Here is a 20,019-nt window from a genome sequence, read left to right as displayed (position 1 = left end):
TCTGAAGGGGTTGCTCTGAGGACACAGGCCTGCTTCAGTCCTCTCTCAGTCCAACGTTCCACTGACACCAGTGTTCTAGCTGTGGGCGGGAAGAGATCAGGAAAAGCCCCCAGCACTGAGATAATGTATGAACAAAGGGTCCGTCTGCTTTCCGCTGTGGATGTGTGTCATCAGCTCCTGCAGCTGTCTGTGTGTTCACCTTCAGGACCAGTGCACACACCACCACCACCACCACACAGTCCACAGGACACAAAGACACTGGTCCAGACTGCTGATGCCCACGCACTATTCACCGTCTACATTCCAGTACTGAAAATATTAGCTGTCATCCATTAGCAGAAAATAGAGAGTAAATATTTTTGGTCATCCGTCAATCATTCAAGTCATTTATCAGGCAAAAACACAAATCATTCTCTGGTCGAAGCATCTCTAGTGTGACGTTTTACACTTCTTGTCTCATCCATCATGGCCAACAGAATCTTTTTATTTGCTTAAACTGTGATGGTCAGTTTCTCTCCTTTTTGACATTTTAGGCTGAATCATTTATTCACTGTTTGAAAAACAATCAACAGACTACTTAATTGTATTTGATGCCATATTTCCAGTGAACACACAGTGTGTGCTGTGTATTCAGTATGGTTTATTACCACAAATTATTGGTCATTAGTTCTGTTGTATCAATCATTAATATGTGATCTACTGTATGACTAGAATTATCCAGTACACGAGGTAGTTCCTGTCCTAACTGACACAGTATTCGATATGAAAAACACTTAAAGGTATCATTAGTACCAACAGGTCATTATCATATCATTTAGCATATCATTTCCCACACTACTAAGTGTTACCCAGAACACAAAGGATGTGCTCGTGTGTAAAGTGAGTGACAGTGCATGTGTTTGCAGGGTGTGTTACTGCAAATTGTTTCCAAGACAAAAGGTTTTGTGTCCCATAATCTGATTTTCAATCAGCGCAGAAAGAAAAAAGTGCTCATGCATTGCCACAAATGTGAAAAATGCTGCTTCTGCAGTGACTCACCCTGCTGTCACTCATGAAGAAGTGGGCAGGGCTGCAGGGAGGAATATGAGAATAGTAAACTATGAAGGAGGAAGTAAGGGGGAATTTTCTTTTAGCTTAGTGCAGATGTTTCAAGAGGATAGTATCACAGTGCTGGAGGTGAAGAACCGGAGAGAGGGCAGAGAGGGAGAGAGAGCTTAGAGCCCAAACCAAGGGGGGCAGCAGACAGCAGCATGGCCTGGGCTGCTCTTCAAATCTTTTTGCACATCACACTTTTCCTTATTATTCTACAAATAGGACATGCCATTGAAAGAGGGAGCAGAGTTCAGGGAGCTACAGCCCCAGGAGATATCATCATCGGAGGGATCTTTTCCATTCATGAAGATGTCGACAAAGAGAACAAGTCCTTTGCGCCCCACCTGCAGCCATGTATCGGGTGAGCTCATTCAGTCTAATGCAATGAATGATAAACAGCTAGTGTTTTTTACTTTGTCACATCAAGTCTGTATTCATCCTGTTTGATCCGCTCTCTCTTCGGATGCAATTATCCAAAGAACCAAGAATCGTATGAGGTTTAGTCCTATAAGTAACCAGGTGATATTCAGTGTTCTTTAGTGGTGGAAAAGTCACAACACCATACACACAAAGCATGAAGTTAATAAAGTGTTTGATACTCACACACACACACACACACACACACACACACACACACACACAGGAGGTTATTTCTGTAAGCTGGTGTAGTCGAGACAGCAGCTCCCTGCCTGTCTCTAAACTCCCCACAATGTGAGGTGAGTAGCTGTAGTGGGTACAAATTTTAACTACTCTATAATTTCACAAAATAATGTTAACTCATCATCCTCTTACTTGCTTTAATTCTGAGCATTTCGACCACATTTCATGCTTTTCATTAGTGGCTGAAGTTTATTCAGAGCAAAGATGAAAAACATGTTGTGCTCAGTACTCTGGGGCACCAATAAATGTTGGTACACTGTACCATTTCTGGGATTCAATTTGGAAATAATCATTAAGAATTAATTATATTGATAAGTCCACCTCAATTGGGGCACCACCTAGCCACCTAGTCTCATTAAAATAACTATAAATTTGGTATTATGATCAATAATTAATTCTATAACTAAAACTAAAATGACCACGTTGACAGTTAGTTGAAGGATTTCAGAGTTCTTGACAGAGTAGAGGTTGGCAGTATTCACTCTTGTACAACAATAAAGAAGACAGCATGTGTAGAAAACATTTATTAAAATATGACCTATTCAAACATACAAACGACAAAATGGCCAGCTGGCAGACTTTGGGTCATACCTGCTGGTGCTGAGGAACTTGGTTCAGACAGGACTTTGTGTCGCTAACATGAAAAAGGTGGGCTGGTCAGAGGTCCCGGTGAGATGAGGCGTAAGGTTGAGCTGGTTTCCAGCAGAGCCCAAGGTGAAACAGAGCTGGACCGTCAGGTGGGAGTGGGGGAGCCCTGTTTTTTTAGGGTCATGTAAATGGTCTGTATCTGTACAGCTCCTTTCTAGTCATTTCAACTACTCAAAGCACTTTTACATCACTTCCTCATTCACCCATCATTCATACAGGAGGACATCTATTCTTTCACACTCATTCATTCACACACCGAAGCCATGCTTCAGTGTCTTGCCCAAGGACACTTCGACATGCTGACCCATAGGAGCTGGGGATCGAACCCCCGGCCTTCTGATTGAGGGACAACTCTACCGCTGAGCCACAGCCGCCCCCTGTCACACATTGACCAATGGTGGCCATGAAGCTGGGTTCAGGGGTGCGTTTAACACATATGTGTGAAAGTAAAGGACTCTGGGAAGCTGAGTTCAGAGAGGGAGCCCTTTGTTCAAAAGACAGAGAAACATGCATTTTCGGTGGATGTGGATAATTATGTCAAACTACAATTTCCAAGGTCAAAAATGACACTCACACTCCTTTTATACTGTCAGGTAGTTTAATCTATGATGTGTAGAATGTATAGCTCCTTTTTCATAAATTGAGGTTTAATATATCCTAATATATAAAGTAATTAGAAGCTATTACCATCAGAATTGGAAGAAGGTAAAAGTGTGGGATATTGTTTTGGAATAATTCAGCCTTGATCTTATATTTAGAAGTTTGAAGTAAAAGCTTGACTTGAAATGGTTCTCAACTCTCAGTCTCTCACATCTGCCCTGTATTCATATTCATATATGATGACACTGTGCTATTCACACAGGTTTACGGACAGACGCCTGGTGACGGCGCTGGCTATGATCAATGCCATAGAGGTCATGAACAAATCCCCTCTGTTGGCTGATGTTAACGTGACTCTGGGCTACCAGATCCTGGACTCATGCTCTGATGTCAGCACAGCTCTGAGAGCCACAGCAGACTTCACTCAGAAGCCCAACTGCCACACAGAGAGCAACACCTCCACCTGTGGCCAGCCAGTCATCGCTGTTATAGGGGCCTCTTACTCTGAAATATCCATCGCCATTGCCAGGCAACTGACTCTCAAGATGATTCCCCAAGTAAGTAGAAAGAAACAGTTTGTCATTTCAGTAAGGGGGTAGGACTTCTGGACACAGCTGTGACTGTTACAGGAAACTGGAGTAGCAGAACAGGTTTACAGCCGGATCTATTATGATCATAAATTGTCTGCTGATGCATGACTGACTGTGTAATGAAATAACACTTGCTGGGACAGTATTAAGGTGTGGCACCACAGATGGACAGGAACATAAGCAGTTACATCCTTTCTGAGTGGAACTTTAACAGATGAACAAAATGAACAGAGAAAAACAGAGAAAAGTTATTACATTACATAGATAGTTAGCATACAGTTAATAATCGTATAATAATAATAATAATCATATAAACACTGTAGTCTGTTGTGACCACTGCTGGCTTTAGAGTGTTGGAGATGTTTTGCATGTTCTGGGAGGTAGGTTTTGCATTTATTACACAGCCATTAATAGAGAAGACAGGAAAATGAGGAGAAAATGTATAGTGAAATGTAAAGAGAGGGACTTGTACTTTTTATTTTTATGCACATTTGTCACATGACACATCCCTTGAAATAACAGCATTGTTTTGCTTTTCTCCAGATCAGTTATTCATCAACCGCTGTCATTTTGAGCGATAAGAGCCGCTTCCCTGCCTTCATGAGGACCATTCCAAATGACGAGCATCAGACAGCTGCCATGGTCAGCCTGCTCAGCACCTATGGCTGGAACTGGGTGGGAATAGTTACTACAGATGGAAATTACGGCCAGTCAGCTCTTGACCACTTTGTGTCCCATGCCTCTGAAAAAGGGATCTGTGTGGCCTTCAAATCGATTCTGCCTCAGTCTGTATCCAGCCAGGATGTCTCCTCTGCTATCACACAGACAGCCAAAACCATCTACAAGAATCCCAAAGCAAAGGTGATCGTGTCATTTGCCAAGCCGACTCACATGAAGTACCTTTACAAGGAGCTCAACAATCAGGCACTGAGAACAGGTCAGAGCATGTCAATGAGAAGAGTGTGGGTGGCCAGTGACAGCTGGTCGTCCTCCAGCTCTGTGATGGCTAACTTCAGTCTGAAGGACATAGGACACGTTGTTGGCTTCACCTTCAAAAGTGGAGACCTGTCATCATTCAATGAGTACCTGAACAGGCTGAAGGCAGCTGAGCATGACGACAAAGGGAATAACCCCTTCATGCAGGAGCTCCTTATGCAGCAAAGTCCTAATGAAGGTTCTGGAGACACTGAGCTGCTGTCTAACGCTGTGAACACCCTCCGAGAAAACATTCATGCCGACCAGGTCTTCAGTGTAGAGATGGCTGTGAGCGCCATCGCTCATGCTGTGGCGTCTGTCTGCAAGGGGAGAGACTGCAAAACACCAGGCACAGTGCAACCCTGGGAGGTATTCACATACAGTGCCAGTAAAACGATTGGACACACCTTCTCATTCAAAGTTTTTCATTTATTTCTAGTATGCTCTACATTGTAGATTAATATTGAAGACATCAAAACTATGAAGGAACACATATGGAATTATGTAGTAAACAAAAACCAGTAAACAAACCAGAATATGTTTTATATTTGAGATTCTTCACAGTAGCCACCTTTTGCTGTGATGACAGCTTTGCACCCTCTCAGCATTCTCTCTATCAGCTTCATGACGTCGTCACCTGGATGGTTTTCCAACAGTCTTGAAGGAGCTCCCAGAGGTGCTGAGCACCTGCTGGCTGCTTCTCCTTCAAAAAAAGACAAACACTTTTGCATTCTTTTAAGAGACTTCAGCGATCAGTCAACTTTTCATTTAATGTCAATGCATCAAACAATGGAGCACACACATCAGTAGGAGAGGTGCAGCTCTTTAGTCCAACACATCTTACTTGCCTTAAAGAGAACTCTTCTGGGATCCAACATCTGGCTGTGGTTCAGCAGTAGAGTCGTCCCTCAATCAGAAGGCCGGGGGTTCGATCCCCAGCTCCATCCATCACTCGGGGGTCCAACCCCTCCCAAACCATCTCAGTTGGGTCGGGTGATTGCAGAGGCCAGGTCATCTGACACAGCCCTCCATCCCTCTCCTCCTTGGTCCAATAGCCCTTACACATCCTGGAGGTGTTTGGACTCATTGTTCTGTTGAAAAACAGATGATGGTCCCACTAAGCTCAATCAATCAATCAATCAATCAATCAGTCTTTATTTATATAGTGCCAATTCATAACAGCGTTATCTCAAGACGCTTTCCATAAAGAGCAGGTCTAGACCAAACTCTTTAATTAGAGAGAGACCCAACGATTCAGGAATTCAACATTAAGGATTCAAGAATCCCCACATGAGCAGCATCAGGTATTATATTAGGAAACAGTGGCAGGAAGAACTCCCCTTTAACGGGAAGAAACCTGGAACAGAACTAGGGGGGGGGGCTTTCTGTCAGGGTCTGTGTTGATTGAAGGTTGGACAGAGAGAGAGAGAGAGAGAGAGAGAGAACAAAGAACAAACAGCAACCAACATACTAACAGCAGCTATAGCACTGACAATAGGAGTGTGACTAATAAATTAGCATTGAAAAAAAACATGACAAGTGGCCGACGATCCACAGCAGTGATTCATGAAGCCAGAGAACCACAGCAGGAGAACCAGGACCAGGATCCACAGGAACCAGAGAAACACAGCAGGCGAACCAGAACCAGGATCCATAGGAACCAGATAATCACAGCAGGAGAACCAGGACCAGGATCCACATGAACCAGAGAACCACAGCAGGAGAACCAGGACCAGGATCCACAGGAACCAGAGATGTGAGAAAAGCTCAGAAAGGCTCTGGGGAAGATACCAAGTTAGTAACAGACATTAAGCTTTAAGCTCAAACCAGATGAGATGGCATGTCACTGCAGAATGCTTTGGTAGCCACGCCATCACCTCCTCCTCCATGCTTCATGATGGGAACCACACATGTAGAAACCATCTGCTCACATTTTCTGCTTCTCACAAAGACATGGGGTGTGTAACCACAAATCTCAAATGTGGACTCATCAGACCAAAGTCCAGATTTCCACTGGTCTAATGTCCAGTCTTTGTGTTTCTTGGCCCAAGCAGTTCTCTTCTTCTTCTTGTTCTTCCTCAGTAGTGGCTTCACAGTCTCCTCTGAACAGCTGATGTTGAGATGTGCCTGCTACTTGAACTCTGTGAAGCATCTCTGTGGCTCTAATCTGAGGTGCTGTTAATTTACAATTTCTGAGGCTGGAAACTCTAATGAACTTATCCTCTGCAGCAGAGCTAACTATTGGTCCTCATGAAAGCCAGTTTCTTGAACTTTTCCAGACAGACTAACCTTCATCTATTGAAATAATGACGGACTGTCGTTTCTCTGTACTTAGTTGAGTGGTTCTTCCCAAAACATGGATTAGAGCAGTAGTGGAATAAGGCTGTTCACTGTATAGAACTGATGCTGTCAGACACATTAAGAAGGCAAGAAACTCCACAAAAGAACTCTTGACAAAGCACAAGTGTTAATGGAAAACCATCCAGGTGACGACCTCATGAAGCTGACTGAGAGAACGCCAAGAGTGCAAAGCTGTCATCACAGCAAAAGGAGGTGACTGTGAAGAATCTCAAATTCTGGTTTTACACTTCTTGGTTACTACATCATTCCATATTTGTTCCTTCATAGTCTTGATGTCTTCAATATTAATCTAACAAAAACTATAGACTGGTATGGTCTACCACTGTGTGTTTGTTGTTGTGTTGTCTTCATAAGGTCCACATGGGTTCATTTTAGGGTGCGATTTACGGTTACAGGCAGCTGTGATTAGGGTTAAAGGTTCGATGCAGATAACAGCTGAGGGTTGGCTTTTGGCAGATCATCGTTACATTAAATACCCTCCCTTATTATACCTACCAATAGAGACAATTGGCAGTCTCTGTGAAGGTGTTGGACCAAATGTTTTTCTATATTAAGACCTGATTTCCCACAAAACCTGTTGCTATCCACAACTTTACCCCTCAAAATTGAAAGAAAGTACATCAAAACACAACATGAAAAAAAAAAAAATAAATAAAATTACATTTTCTCTTCTGCAAGCAGACATGGGGGAGAAAAAATAGATGGGTGAAAAAAAGACAAACACTTTTGCATTCTTTTAAGAGACTTCAGCGATCAGTCAACTTTTCATTTAATGTCAATGCATCAAACAATGGAGCACACACATCAGTAGGAGAGGTGCAGCTCTTTAGTCCAACACATCTTACTTGCCTTAAAGAGAACTCTTCTGGGATCCAACATCTAGCACACATCCTCTTTCCTCACATCTTCTCCGTATTCTCTGCATTTGGTGTACACCCACCAGAACCTGTGAGAGTGTCCAGAGCACTGTAGCTGGTTTAGCAGGACACCAGGTCAGAGTCCACTATGCATCCTCTTCAGATGTCTCATGTCTATGAAAATCCTGCCTAATGCCAAGCACTGATCTAATATCTTTATATTTATATTCAAAATAAAATCTAAAGATTTTTTCCCATCTCACCCAGGAAGTACATTGACCGAAATGGAAATGTTTTTTAAAAAGTAGTTATGGCTTTTTTTTAACCATCTGTTCTTTTCTCCTCCGCGTTGCTTTAGGAGCTCTGAAGAAAACCTTCTTGAAGTGCATAAAGTTATTTTTCATAAAGAGTCCTGAAGGGTCAGTTGCAGTCTGAAAGGATAAGAACACCTGTGAAGCAGTTACATGGAACTGAGTAATACTGAATCCATTTGATTTTCTCCCACCTGAGCCATCCATTCCCACCATCATGCCAATGTGTTTGCTGTAGACAAAGGCCTGTTATAACACACCGCACGATCAGAGCCGATAGAGTCCGCATAGATCCACTTGGCTATCAGACATATTGGCACACACGTCTCAGACCTATGGCAGTACAACTGGACCACAGCTGATCCAATTTGAATATACTGTCACTTGGACTGGGCCTGAGAAACAAGGTCAGAGGGATTTTTCTTTCTGTCTCTTCCTTGCACCATCCAAAACAGCTTTGCTCAGTAAGGACTCCTGTCTCTTCCTGATGTGTGCTGTAGCGCTGTGTGCTGTCTTGTTTGTTTATAATAATTTTATTCTAATGTATCAAAATCTTTGTGATTCTAATTTGTTGATGACAGGATACTATGCAGCAGTTTAATATTAAACTAGGGAACGGGGACCTGATGCAATTACCCATCTTTGCTCAGCTTTGTGGTCTTGTGTGGTTTTCAGCTGAATGTCTTCTTTCTGTCTTCCTGTAAATTGTTCTTGGAATGTTAAGAGCAAGTTAAAGCTGGAGTCAACTTTTGCATGTGTACACATGGTTGGCGATTAAAGCTGATTCAGATGCGGATCTCATTGATCTATCAATCAATCAATCAATCTTGATTTATATACAGTATTCAGAACAGCGTTATCTCAAGAGCAGGTCTAGACCAAACTCTTTAAGAGAGAGACCCAAAGATTCAGGAATTCAACATTAAGGATTCAAGAATCCCCACATGAGCAGCATCAGATATTAGATTAGGACACAGTGGCAATGCATGCAGGACAGCATGCTCCTACAGAAAGTGTGGTTTAAAAGACGTATCCAAGGTAGAGGCTTGATAACTAAAATGTCTCATGTCCTGTAGGTGCTGAAAGCTCTGAGGACGCAGGAGTTTAAAGTTAGGGACAAGAGCTATAAGTTTGACAACAGAGGAGACCTCAACCTGGGCTACGATGTCACAATGTGGAAGCCAAATGGAACGAAAGTCGATGTTCATGATGTTGTGGCTGAGTACCACCCACACGACAACACGTTCACCCACACCAACCATAGCTCCACCCTTCTCCACGACCTGAAGGTAGGCCTCATTCTGCCCTCATTTCATTTCATGTATAAGCACAAACAGGAACTCGCACACAGATACTGCAGAGTGTTTACTGAAAACATTCAGACCATTTCCAGTATATCCAGGATGAATCCTCAAAAAAAGCACAAGTTGTGTAGAACACAGTAAAAATATAATACAGTTCATTTAATATATGGAACTGAATGGCCAATAATCATGCTTTTCCCCCACTTTCCTCAGCATATCATCTCAAAATGCTCCACTAGTTGCAGCCCTGGAGAGTTCAAGAAAACCCCTGAGGGTCAACACACTTGTTGTTATGACTGCATCAACTGTACTGAGAACTACTACTCTAATAGCACAGGCAAGACACTCCCCTCTTTCCACACTGGATTCATTTACATGCACAATGACTAATAGCCATCCTCTGGAGAAAGGAGACACATTCTGCTCTGTATATCTGGGGTCCTACTGGGATATGTTTACAGGTTACATGTTTTCAATGTGAAGTCAGTTACATACAGCCGGTATTGATCCATTCTGGAGCTCAGACCATTATTAGCCCTTGTTAAGAAAGCAGTGCTCAGTAAAATAACGTCACACACACAGCAGATGGACTTTGCTCTGCAGGAGTCTGACTCAGGTTCATTTGTATGACTCCATTTTCACTTGACATTAAGGCGATCTTACATATAACTCTGTCTAATGTGATTACATCCAACATGCAATAAAGAAATAAAAGAAATGGACGACAGTAAATGATCGGTGTACTGTCAGGGATCACACCACGCAAGGATGGGTAAATGGATGTGAGGAAGTGGATGAACGTGGGGGACAATGTTGTCCATGCACAGCGTGGGGGAATACATCTTTGGAGTCACCTGAGCCAATTACAGGCCCCCAGACAGTCCATGGAAAATGATGGATGGAAGAGGCATGCATTGGATCCAGTAGGAGGGGACAAAGGACAGAGAAAAGGGTCGATGGACGTGAACAGGATTAGGGGAAGGGAAGAGTAGGAAAACAGAGACAAACTGGCCAGAAAGTAAAGTGTTGGCGACCACTTTGATGTACGACACTGCCAAGGGCAGTCTTGTCTTTGACTTCTAGCTGCTCCAGTTGTTCTCAACTTGTGAACCCAGAGTCAGGTTAGCTAAACACTCAGGTTAGACTTGGAATCCTTTGTGCACAGAGTCAAATCTCTGTGAGCCCATGTCTGATGTTTTATTGTGTGCCTGTGCTCCTTCATCCCTGCAGATATGGACCAGTGTCTGAGCTGTGATGCAGACACAGAGTGGTCACCTAAAGGCAGCTCCAGCTGCACTCCCAAAGACCTGGTCTTCTTCTCCTGGCAGGACGGCTTCGCTGTGGTGCTCCTGACCTTTTCTGCCCTGGGTATCCTCCTGACTCTGCTGGTTTCAGCTCTATTTCTGCATCAGCGTGACACTCCGGTCGTGAGGGCTGCCGGAGGGCCTCTCAGCCAGACCATCCTGTTCTCTCTGGTCATTAGTTACATCAGCGCCATGCTGTTTGTAGGCCAGCCCAACAGTTTCCAGTGTAAAGCTCGGCAGGTGCTCTTTGGCCTCAGTTTCACCCTGTGTGTCTCTTGCATCCTGGTCAAGACCCTGCAGATCCTACTAGCCTTCCAATTTGACCCTGAGCTGCAGGAGCTTCTCCGGAGGCTCTACCAGCCATACGTCATCATCAGCATCTGTGTGGCCTTACAGGCAGCTACCTGCATCAGCTGGCTGGTTCTCAAAAGCCCCTTTAACCACATCATCAGGCATCCAACCACTCTGCTGAGAGACTGTCATGAGGGCTCATATTTAGCCTTCGGGGTGATGTTGGCCTACATAGCTGTCCTGGCTTTTGTGTGTTTTATCTGCGCATTTAAAGGACGCAAACTGCCACAGAAGTACAACGAGGCAAAGTTCATCACCTTCAGCATGCTGCTGTACCTCATCTCCTGGCTGCTCTTTGTTCCCGTCTATGTCACCACTTCAGGAGTGTACCTGCCAGCTGTGGAGATGGTGGTCATTCTAATCTCCAATTATGGCATTCTTAGCTGTCATTTCTTCCCAAAGTGCTATGTAATCCTTTTTAAGAAGGAGCAGAACACCAAGAGTGCTTTCAGAAAGAATCTGTATGAATATTCCTGCAAAAGCAGAGATTCTGTCTCTGTGTGTGAGAGCTCAGTGTCGGCGCAACACTTCAGCGGTCAGCACATCATCACCGGTGCTTCGTCCGTCTTTGTGCCTGCAGCCAATCCTCTCGAACCTGCTGTAGAGACCAACTGCAGAGACAAGACAAGCTGCACAAGTTTGCACAGTGGTTCAAGCACACGACACTGCCTCAGGAGAAGCACCAGCATATGAAATGGGTTGTCTGACATTATTACTATTGAACTGTACATTTTGCTTATGTTATTATTATAAAGATTATACATTTTAAGTCTCCATTTCTGTGTTTTCAGAAATAACTAGTATTTTTGCTTACATTCCATTTGCCTTATAACTATGGATATCTTAAAGGGAAATATGCCGCACTCACACTAGAAAGTCATGGCAACCCAAGCCAGAAACCACAGCGGCAGAGTCATGGTCCTCTACCTGATGCTTTTCATCTCTCCCGGTGGCTTTGACTTCGAGACACTTTACAAAAAGTCTGGGGGAATCCCATCATTATAAAAATGAATTTAAAAAAAGTCATGAAAGACTCCGCACCAATTCCAGTTTTGAATAATAAATTAAATACATTTTAAAATTCATGTTTTGAATTTTCATGTGTTTTGGAATCGGTATCATTCCTGAAGCTGCAGCATGCCCCTCCTGATGGAAACGCTTTGGGCTGTTGTCGTGGATTTGCCCATGTTGGGTATCATAAAACCAATCCCAACAATGGAACACACACATCAGTAGGTGCCAAATGAAGTTCAGCAGCTCTGCAGTCCAACACATCTTACTCGCCTTAATGACAACTCCTCTGGGATCCAGCTCCTTCAACGTCAAGCGTGCATCCTCTTTCTGTGTTATCTCATCACATCTATCATCACATAGTGTAAATATTACATGATGAATTGATCAATAATGTATTGATCTAAATGTGTAACCTAATAATCTAGTTAACCTAGTATGAATTGATTAGGATATGTAACACAATGACTTAGTATGACATGAGGTGTGCTAATCAATAACAGGTGTGATGGAATATGTAAGCAACCGAAATGAGTGTGATACGATGTACCCAAATATATAATTTTACACTTGTTTTTAAGAAATGCAGTAAGAAGAAACCAGAATCTAATGGTGTAAATTGGAGAGAGTACTTTGTTTAGAGGAGTTTTGACTCTGCCTGGACATCTGGGTAGATTGTGGAGAATTCGGCTCCAATAGTGTAAAACTGGCAACTTTTTGGGGTGATTGATTTTGGGCTATAAAATAAGTGACCATGTATTGAGTGTTAGAACTGTTCAAGATCTTGTTCAGGTCTCTGGCTTTGTTGTCGACAATAAACCTTTACTGCGCTGAAACCTGAAGTCTCCTGCTGCCTTTTTGAACAACCTGATTTTTGATTTTTGAAAACTTTGGGCCAAAAGTGTTCTCCATGTTCTCCTCATTTGGTGTACACCAACTAGAACCTGTGAAAGTGTCCAGAGCACTGGAGCTGGTTTGCCTGAGTCCACTATGCATCCTCTTCAGATGTCTCTCATGCCTAATGCCAAGCACTGATCTAATAATTATATTCACCCACATGTCCCTTTAGGGACTCCGTAGTTACCACCAAGCCTTATTTACAAGGTTGTAGGAACATCAACAAAGTCGTTTGCATCACTTATCTACACTGATGAATTGTGAATGTCATCCAACAATATTTTTAAAATAGAATGATTGACAATATCGTCATTATTCCCAGTATTATTATGTATTATTAACCTTTTCTATGGCTACAGAACTGTTTTTCTGTCAAATACAATGGCCTTGTTGTGGAATTCTGTAAGAGGCAAATCATTATTTTACTCCTCCTTAAGGAGCACGCTTACAGTAAGGAGTCTTTTCCCCATCACTGACTGTTCGGCTAGAAAGACAATCTTCCATCCAGACTTAAGTTACCATGAAGATGAGTGGGCCTTTGTTAGAGGATGTGTGTCTTCATGAAAAAACATCAACATAAAAAATTGATTTTATTTCCATTTTGTGGTGTCATGCGTTCATGAATAGACAATGAGCTCCTCGGTGTGTAGTGCCATGACGATCGACTCCAAGTGTACAGCCAGCACAGGGTTAAATATCTGCACATGGTCGTATGCAGAGTTTTACAAATAGGCAGATCTGGACCTGATGGACCTGCTCACCTTGTGTTCTAGCCTGTCACAGAGATGGGGGGGTGAGGGTGGAGTTGCAATTTTGGAACAACTGAATAGTTGACATTCTTACACACTGTGAAATGAGCTTCATCTTTTGAAAGGCACCATTCTCTGAAGCACTGAGGGGATTTGGCCACAGGGTCGTATGCATCAGAGAACCTGAATGTTTTCTGTTATGATGCTGAAGTCTGAAGACATGTAAGAATGAGGAAGAACTAAGAAAACCTGTGCAACAGTCTAGACATACAGCCAAAAGTGGAGTCTTGAGTCACTAGTCACTGCTGCATCACGTCAATTTACAAAGAACTCTTTTTCTCTGCCGTGGTATCTAATCAGACAGATTCAATTATATGTGATTCATTCATATACATCTCTGCAATATCTTTCTCCACCATAAAACAGTGGAGGTCAAAGGAACTTGATTGGTCCAAAAATGTAAACTTTCCATTTGAACAATTCAGTACTACCATGTCATTCTAAAAACAATGTGCTGGTGCTAGAAAAGTCATTGGGTTTGGATGGAGAATGAGTCTCACATCACATTTAAAATGTAATTAATTCATCACAGCCTTCCTCCAATATCCCATAATATGGTACAACTCATTTTGCTACTTAAACACAAACAAGGCATAAACAAGTTAAGGTGGCATGATTGTAATGGGACTTTGTTCGGTCAGTGACGGTGAATATAAGAAGATATTAGAAATAGTGAGGTATCCCAACAGAGGCAGGGAGCAGGCAGGAATGATCTCGTATCTCCTGGACTTGATCTGATCTGTTCTGACAGCTCTGGACACTCTCCTAGCATGTGTTTTAGCATGTGTCATACTGGCAGAGACAAAATAAGGCCACCATTTCATCAGGTGCTTCATGCACTGCACAACTTAGGAGGACATTGAAGACAATGAATGAAAATGAGTGTGGGCAGCCTGTGGAGAGGACGAGAGGGTAAACAGCCTCAGGTGCCATTTGTCACTGAGTTTCATCCACACTGAAAATCCCCAGCTCTGAACTTGTCAGTCTGGTTGGGCAACATAAATCAAGAAGGGGGGGGGGGGCAAGGAGAACCATAACAACTTAATATCTAGTGGCATCCCAGCTCCCTTTAGATCCATTTCAGTGCATCACTACCCTTGTTATGACAAACAGAAGGATTGTGGGAAATGGTCAGCTGAAATGACACTGGGTCTCCATTTGTTGCACAATAAGCTCCCAAGACCACCATTTTTTAGTGGCTGCAGGAGAAACAGGAGAAACTTGACAGTTTCACAGCTGTGTGGAACGCCAACTGCAGCCTGGCCCCGAGAAAGAATGCTACACTGTAACTGGATACAAGAGCTGACGTTCCCCAGTCTAGTTATCCATTGTTGTTTATACCGAGGGATGTAATTAAGTTTGACCGTAAACAGCTCAACACGGTTTCCCTCTGTTTCGTGCATTCATTCTCCTGCATACAGTTTGGCAGATTTGGATTTAAAGTGAAAGAAGAGAAGAGCAGAGGTGTTGGTGTTCATGGCAGGATTTCACAGGTTGGAAGTTGTCATTCTGCTGCTGTTCTGCTCTTCTAATAATATAACATGGTAAACAGTGGGTTATTCAGCACTAAAGTGACCATATAAGGTCTCCTTTCAGGTCCTGTCACCCCCTGAAACCAGTGATCACTGAGCACTAACTAGACCAACTCAAACTGATTCGGCTTCTTTCATGCTCCGTCAAACTGCTGAACACTGGACTGACAAGTTTCAACCAAAGTGAATGCATTTATATAAGGCTGACAGTTTGATGAAATGTCACCTCATCATCCACTAATTAGCATTAGGTTAGTTATCCCACATTAGAACATCTTTTTAAACAGGTTAACTTAGCCTCTGGAAAGAATGGGCTTCACTGAACCAATCAGCCTTTCTTAGGGGGCAATTTATTTCTTACTCAGTGAATATGGAAGGCAACTAGATTTGGCCAATCAAATTAAATATTTATTTAAACAGCTCAGGTATACGCTCATGCTGGAGACCCAGAGCTATATAAAAGAGTGGAGCTTCAAACTCAAACATGGTGTAAACTCAAACTTGACACGTCCATTTGAACGTCAGCTTTTGAGGAAAGAAATGTTGCTTACATCCATTGTGAAAAATCTGGTAAGCTGTTGGCTAGTTGAGGCTTTAGGGCCAAACAGTTCACACAAATTGCAAAAGAGGAGATAGATAGAAAGATAGATAGATAGATAGATAGATAGATAGATAGATAGATAGATAGATAGACAGACAGACAGACAGACAGACAGACAGACTTTATTGATCCCCGGGGGGAAATTCTGGTGTTACAATAGTCAAGAAGTAAAAGTGACCACCACCATGAGTACAAACAATAAATAAGCAAAATAAAAATGTACAAAAATAAAAACAGTATGTGCAAACCAGATGTAATGTGCAGAGTAAACCAGTACCAGATGTAATGTGCAGAGTAAAACCAAAGTGCAAGTTAAATAAAAACTGTAGTGCAAGTTTAAAGTCCAGTAGTAACATGTTCATGTTAAATAGCAGAGGGTGCTGAGAGCTCTCTGCCAGTCAGAGTAGAGTTGTTAAACAGTGTTATGGCTGTTGGCAGAAAAGATTTCCTGAATCTGTCCTTGTGACAGCGGGGCTGAACCAGCCTGTTTGAGAAGCTGCTCCACTGTCTACCCAGCAGTGGGTGAAGTGGGTGGTCAGGATCGTCCAGAATGGACAACAGTTTGTTCATGGTCCTCCTTTCCACCACCACAAGTTTACCGAAATACCACACCGAAATGAATGACACATTTAGGAGCCTCTATTCCAGACATTACCCCTCTGAATTTCTAAATGATAACAATTCATTGGAGGACTTCCCAAGTCATTTAAACACCCCCACTCTCTCCTGATAAAGGCTAGATGAACCTATAATCACAAAATGAAATAGCTGCAGCTATCTCTCTACAGCCCGATGGATTCCCTGCAGGGTTTTTTTAAAGCATTTTCTTCCTTGATTTCTGCTCAAGTTTAGGTCTCTCAGACTCATTTAAACTAAGCAAACTTCCACATTCATTTTGCCACTCTTACTTTAATACCTGCCTTCTATTCAATATTTTGTACTCACCCTGTGGGGGGATTCCTGAGTGTGTCATTTCATTAGATGCAGAAAAAGTTTTTGAGCCTGTGGAGTGGATGCATTTATTTGTAATTTTAGAGAAATTTAATTTCAGGCCAAGTTTCATCACTTGGATAAATTTGTCCTTGTTACGACCAGAAGCACATACAGGACTCAAAAGCCCAACATGCGGCAAAACAGATTGTAAAAAAAAAAAAACAAGACTCCAAAAAACAGACCATCAAAAGATACTAATAGAACTACTATATATGTATATATACTATAATATAATCGTTACAAGCCTGACTAGACTGAAAAACACAAGATACTAACACTGACTATGGACCCTGGTACACTCGACACAAGGATATATCTGGCACAGGACAGGAGGGAAAAAAATCAGACAAAATACATAGAGGAGAAGGAAGCATAGATGGAAACAATCAGGGCGGGGCCGACAATCACTGGAGCGGGAAACACACCAGGAAGTCAACAGACCTGAAACGAGAGGGAAAAGTTGAACGCCACAATAAAACAGGAAATGCATGATGAGACATAACAGTCCTACAGCTTCAATCCTGTGAAAGCGCTTCAAACTCCTGCAAGGTACTCATAAAGGTTGCCCTTAAAGCCCACTGCTTTTTGGTCATAGAGCCGTTAGCATTGCATTTCTCCAGGAATCTGGAGGATTGGAACATTAAGTGTCCCTCTACGCAGATGATCTCTTGCTGATAGTATCAAACCCAGCTACCTCTTTACCCATCATGTTGTCAATATTCACCCAATTCAGCCAGTTTTCAGGGTACAAGCTGAATTTGCACAAAAGTGAAGTTTTCCCTGTAAATGGGGAGGCGCTTTAGAGTGTACTACCCTTCCTTTTAAGATTGTGGATAAGCATTTTACTTATCTTGGTATTACTGTCACAAGGAAACCCAAAGGTCTTTCTAGAGAAATTTTCACTGCCTAGCACAGTGGTCACCCGAATAAACTCTAAGTGAATATTCTTCCTAAATGTATCTATTTCAATCTATCCCGTTTCAAATCTGTAAATCCTTTTATGACTCACTAAACTCAGTTATATCGTCCTATATCTGGAGGGGCAAGCGCTCCCGCCTGAACAATGTCCATCTTCAAAGATCTAAAAATGATGGCATGTTGCTGTCCAATTTCTGTTTTCAATATTGGGCAGCTGACATACACTGTATCACATTTTGGACAGACTGCCCATCATTGGTGGCAATGGAGTTGAGTTCCTTTTAAGAACTTTACATTTCAGCACTGCTTGGGTTTTCACTTCCTCTCCCTCCAAGTGACTCAGTTGATAACCTTATTGAGTGTAACTGTGTTAGACATGCAGTGAGAGCGAAGGGACCAGTTCAGAAAATACTTCAGTTTTCATGGTTTTTCTCTTTCAAGTCCTATTCTATCCATCCACCTCTTCCAACCGACTTTACTCAGCATTTCATACAATGCACTTTTTATTCATATTTTGTACGGTGACCTTGAGAGCCTTGAAAGGCGCCCTCACATAAAATGTATTATTATTATTATTTCAGGAATGGCAAAAGAGGGATATCATATGTAACATTTGAGCAGCTTACGAAAAAGTTTAACCTTCCAAACACTAATTTGCTTTTTCTCCACTCTAGGATACCATTGCCTTGAGGCCCCTGAGGCGAACACTGCTGTGGTGTTTCTTAGACTCCACCCATTGCGCAAAGGTCTAATTTCAGGTATCTATAATAAGCTAACAGCTTTAAGGCGTACCATTCTCAAAAAAATTAAAGCTGCCTGGGAGCAGTATCGAAATCTTTCACTATCTTTCACTGGGTGACGTCACTGTCTGCTACAGTTTAAAGTTGTGCATAGGGCCCATATGTCCCAAGCCAGGCTGTTACGTACTTACCCTGATGTGGAGTGCTATCTTGACAGATGTAGAATAGGTGAGGCTTCTCTTAGACGCGTGTAGTGGACATATCCTAGCCTAGGGAAAATACTATAGTTGTACTCATAAGAGCACTCATTTTCAAATCAGGTGTTGTCTCAAGCACATCTGATGTAACTAATCAGGGGCCTCATTAGTTGCATCAGGTGTGCTTGAGACAGAACACATCAAATACCTGGACAGGTTTGTTCACAGTGACGTGTGGTTGTATGTTAGAAATATGGGTCAATCAAGAGAATTGTCCAAACAGTTAAGAGAGGAGATCATTGCTTTGCACAAACAAGGAAAATGATAGAAAAAGACAGCAAAGGCACTGAATGTTCCAAGAGATGCTGTAAGAAGCAAAGTTCACACGGTCAAAGCTAAAGGATCACTGGCTGCACTACCTGCATCGGCAGAAAGAGGAAGATATCAACAGCTGCCACCAGATTTCTGAGGAGGCAGGAGGCCAAAAACCCTGGAGTGACTGTAAAAGACCTGCAGTAAGACTTGGTGGCAGCAGTGACTGAGGTTTCAGTTTCTACAGTGAGGAGCACACTAAACACTGAAGGCCTCCATGCCTGAACTCCAAGACCTACACCACTACTGACCCAAAAGCACAACACAAGTCTGCTCCAATAATGAGACAGATGCTGATAAGAACCCCCTGCCTACAGTGAAGCATGGAGGTGGCTCAGTGATGCTCTGGGGCTGATTTGCTTGATTCAAACAAGTATCATTAAAACTTAGGAGAAAACGTCAGGCCGTCTGAGGAAGCTGAAGCTTGGGCATCACTGGACCTTCCAACAGGACAATGATCCCAAACATACCTCCTAATGTCTAACCTCCTAAGTCACCTCCTGGCAGTGTTCATTACAAGTAAAGACATTTAATTCAGAATATTACCAGAGTACAGATCCTTTTGAAAGTATTTATCATATCATTGGGGCAAATTTGACCTACTTTACACCATTTCATCGTGGGTTCTTAAAAGTCTGACAGTTCCTTATCATTTTAGAAACTGATGCTGTGTTGAGTGATAAAAGCTGCTATATACATACAGTGGAGTTAAAAGCACATTTTCCTTCGAAAAGTAATGAAGACTAAAAGTAATATGTAAATACTTTTAAAAGCGTATGATCTGAGTACTTCTTTACTTTTCTCTGACAGCAACTCAATTCCACAATAAAAGTGACGGCCACCCGGAGTGAGAACTTAAGGACAAGTACGAGACAAGGACGAGTAATGGAAGTGTA

At 42.5% G+C, this 20,019-nt stretch overlaps 1 protein-coding gene across 1 annotated transcript; it reads left to right on the top strand.

Moving 5' to 3' along the window:
- The first annotated feature begins 1,250 nt into the window (after nt 1–1,250).
- Nucleotides 1,251–12,889, top strand: gprc6a (G protein-coupled receptor, class C, group 6, member A). Its single transcript, XM_070834923.1, has 6 exons — nt 1,251–1,453; nt 3,263–3,557; nt 4,134–4,934; nt 9,171–9,383; nt 9,612–9,735; nt 10,629–12,889. Exons 1-6 carry the CDS (start codon nt 1,251–1,253, stop codon nt 11,744–11,746), a joined length of 2,754 nt encoding a protein of 917 aa, XP_070691024.1. The 3' UTR covers nt 11,747–12,889.
- Nucleotides 12,890–20,019: the final 7,130 nt, after the last annotated feature.

This window comes from Pempheris klunzingeri, chromosome 8, assembly GCF_042242105.1.
Source record: "Pempheris klunzingeri isolate RE-2024b chromosome 8, fPemKlu1.hap1, whole genome shotgun sequence".
NCBI classification, from domain to species: domain Eukaryota; kingdom Metazoa; phylum Chordata; class Actinopteri; order Acropomatiformes; family Pempheridae; genus Pempheris; species Pempheris klunzingeri.
This window is presented reverse-complemented; position numbering and strand designations above follow the sequence as displayed.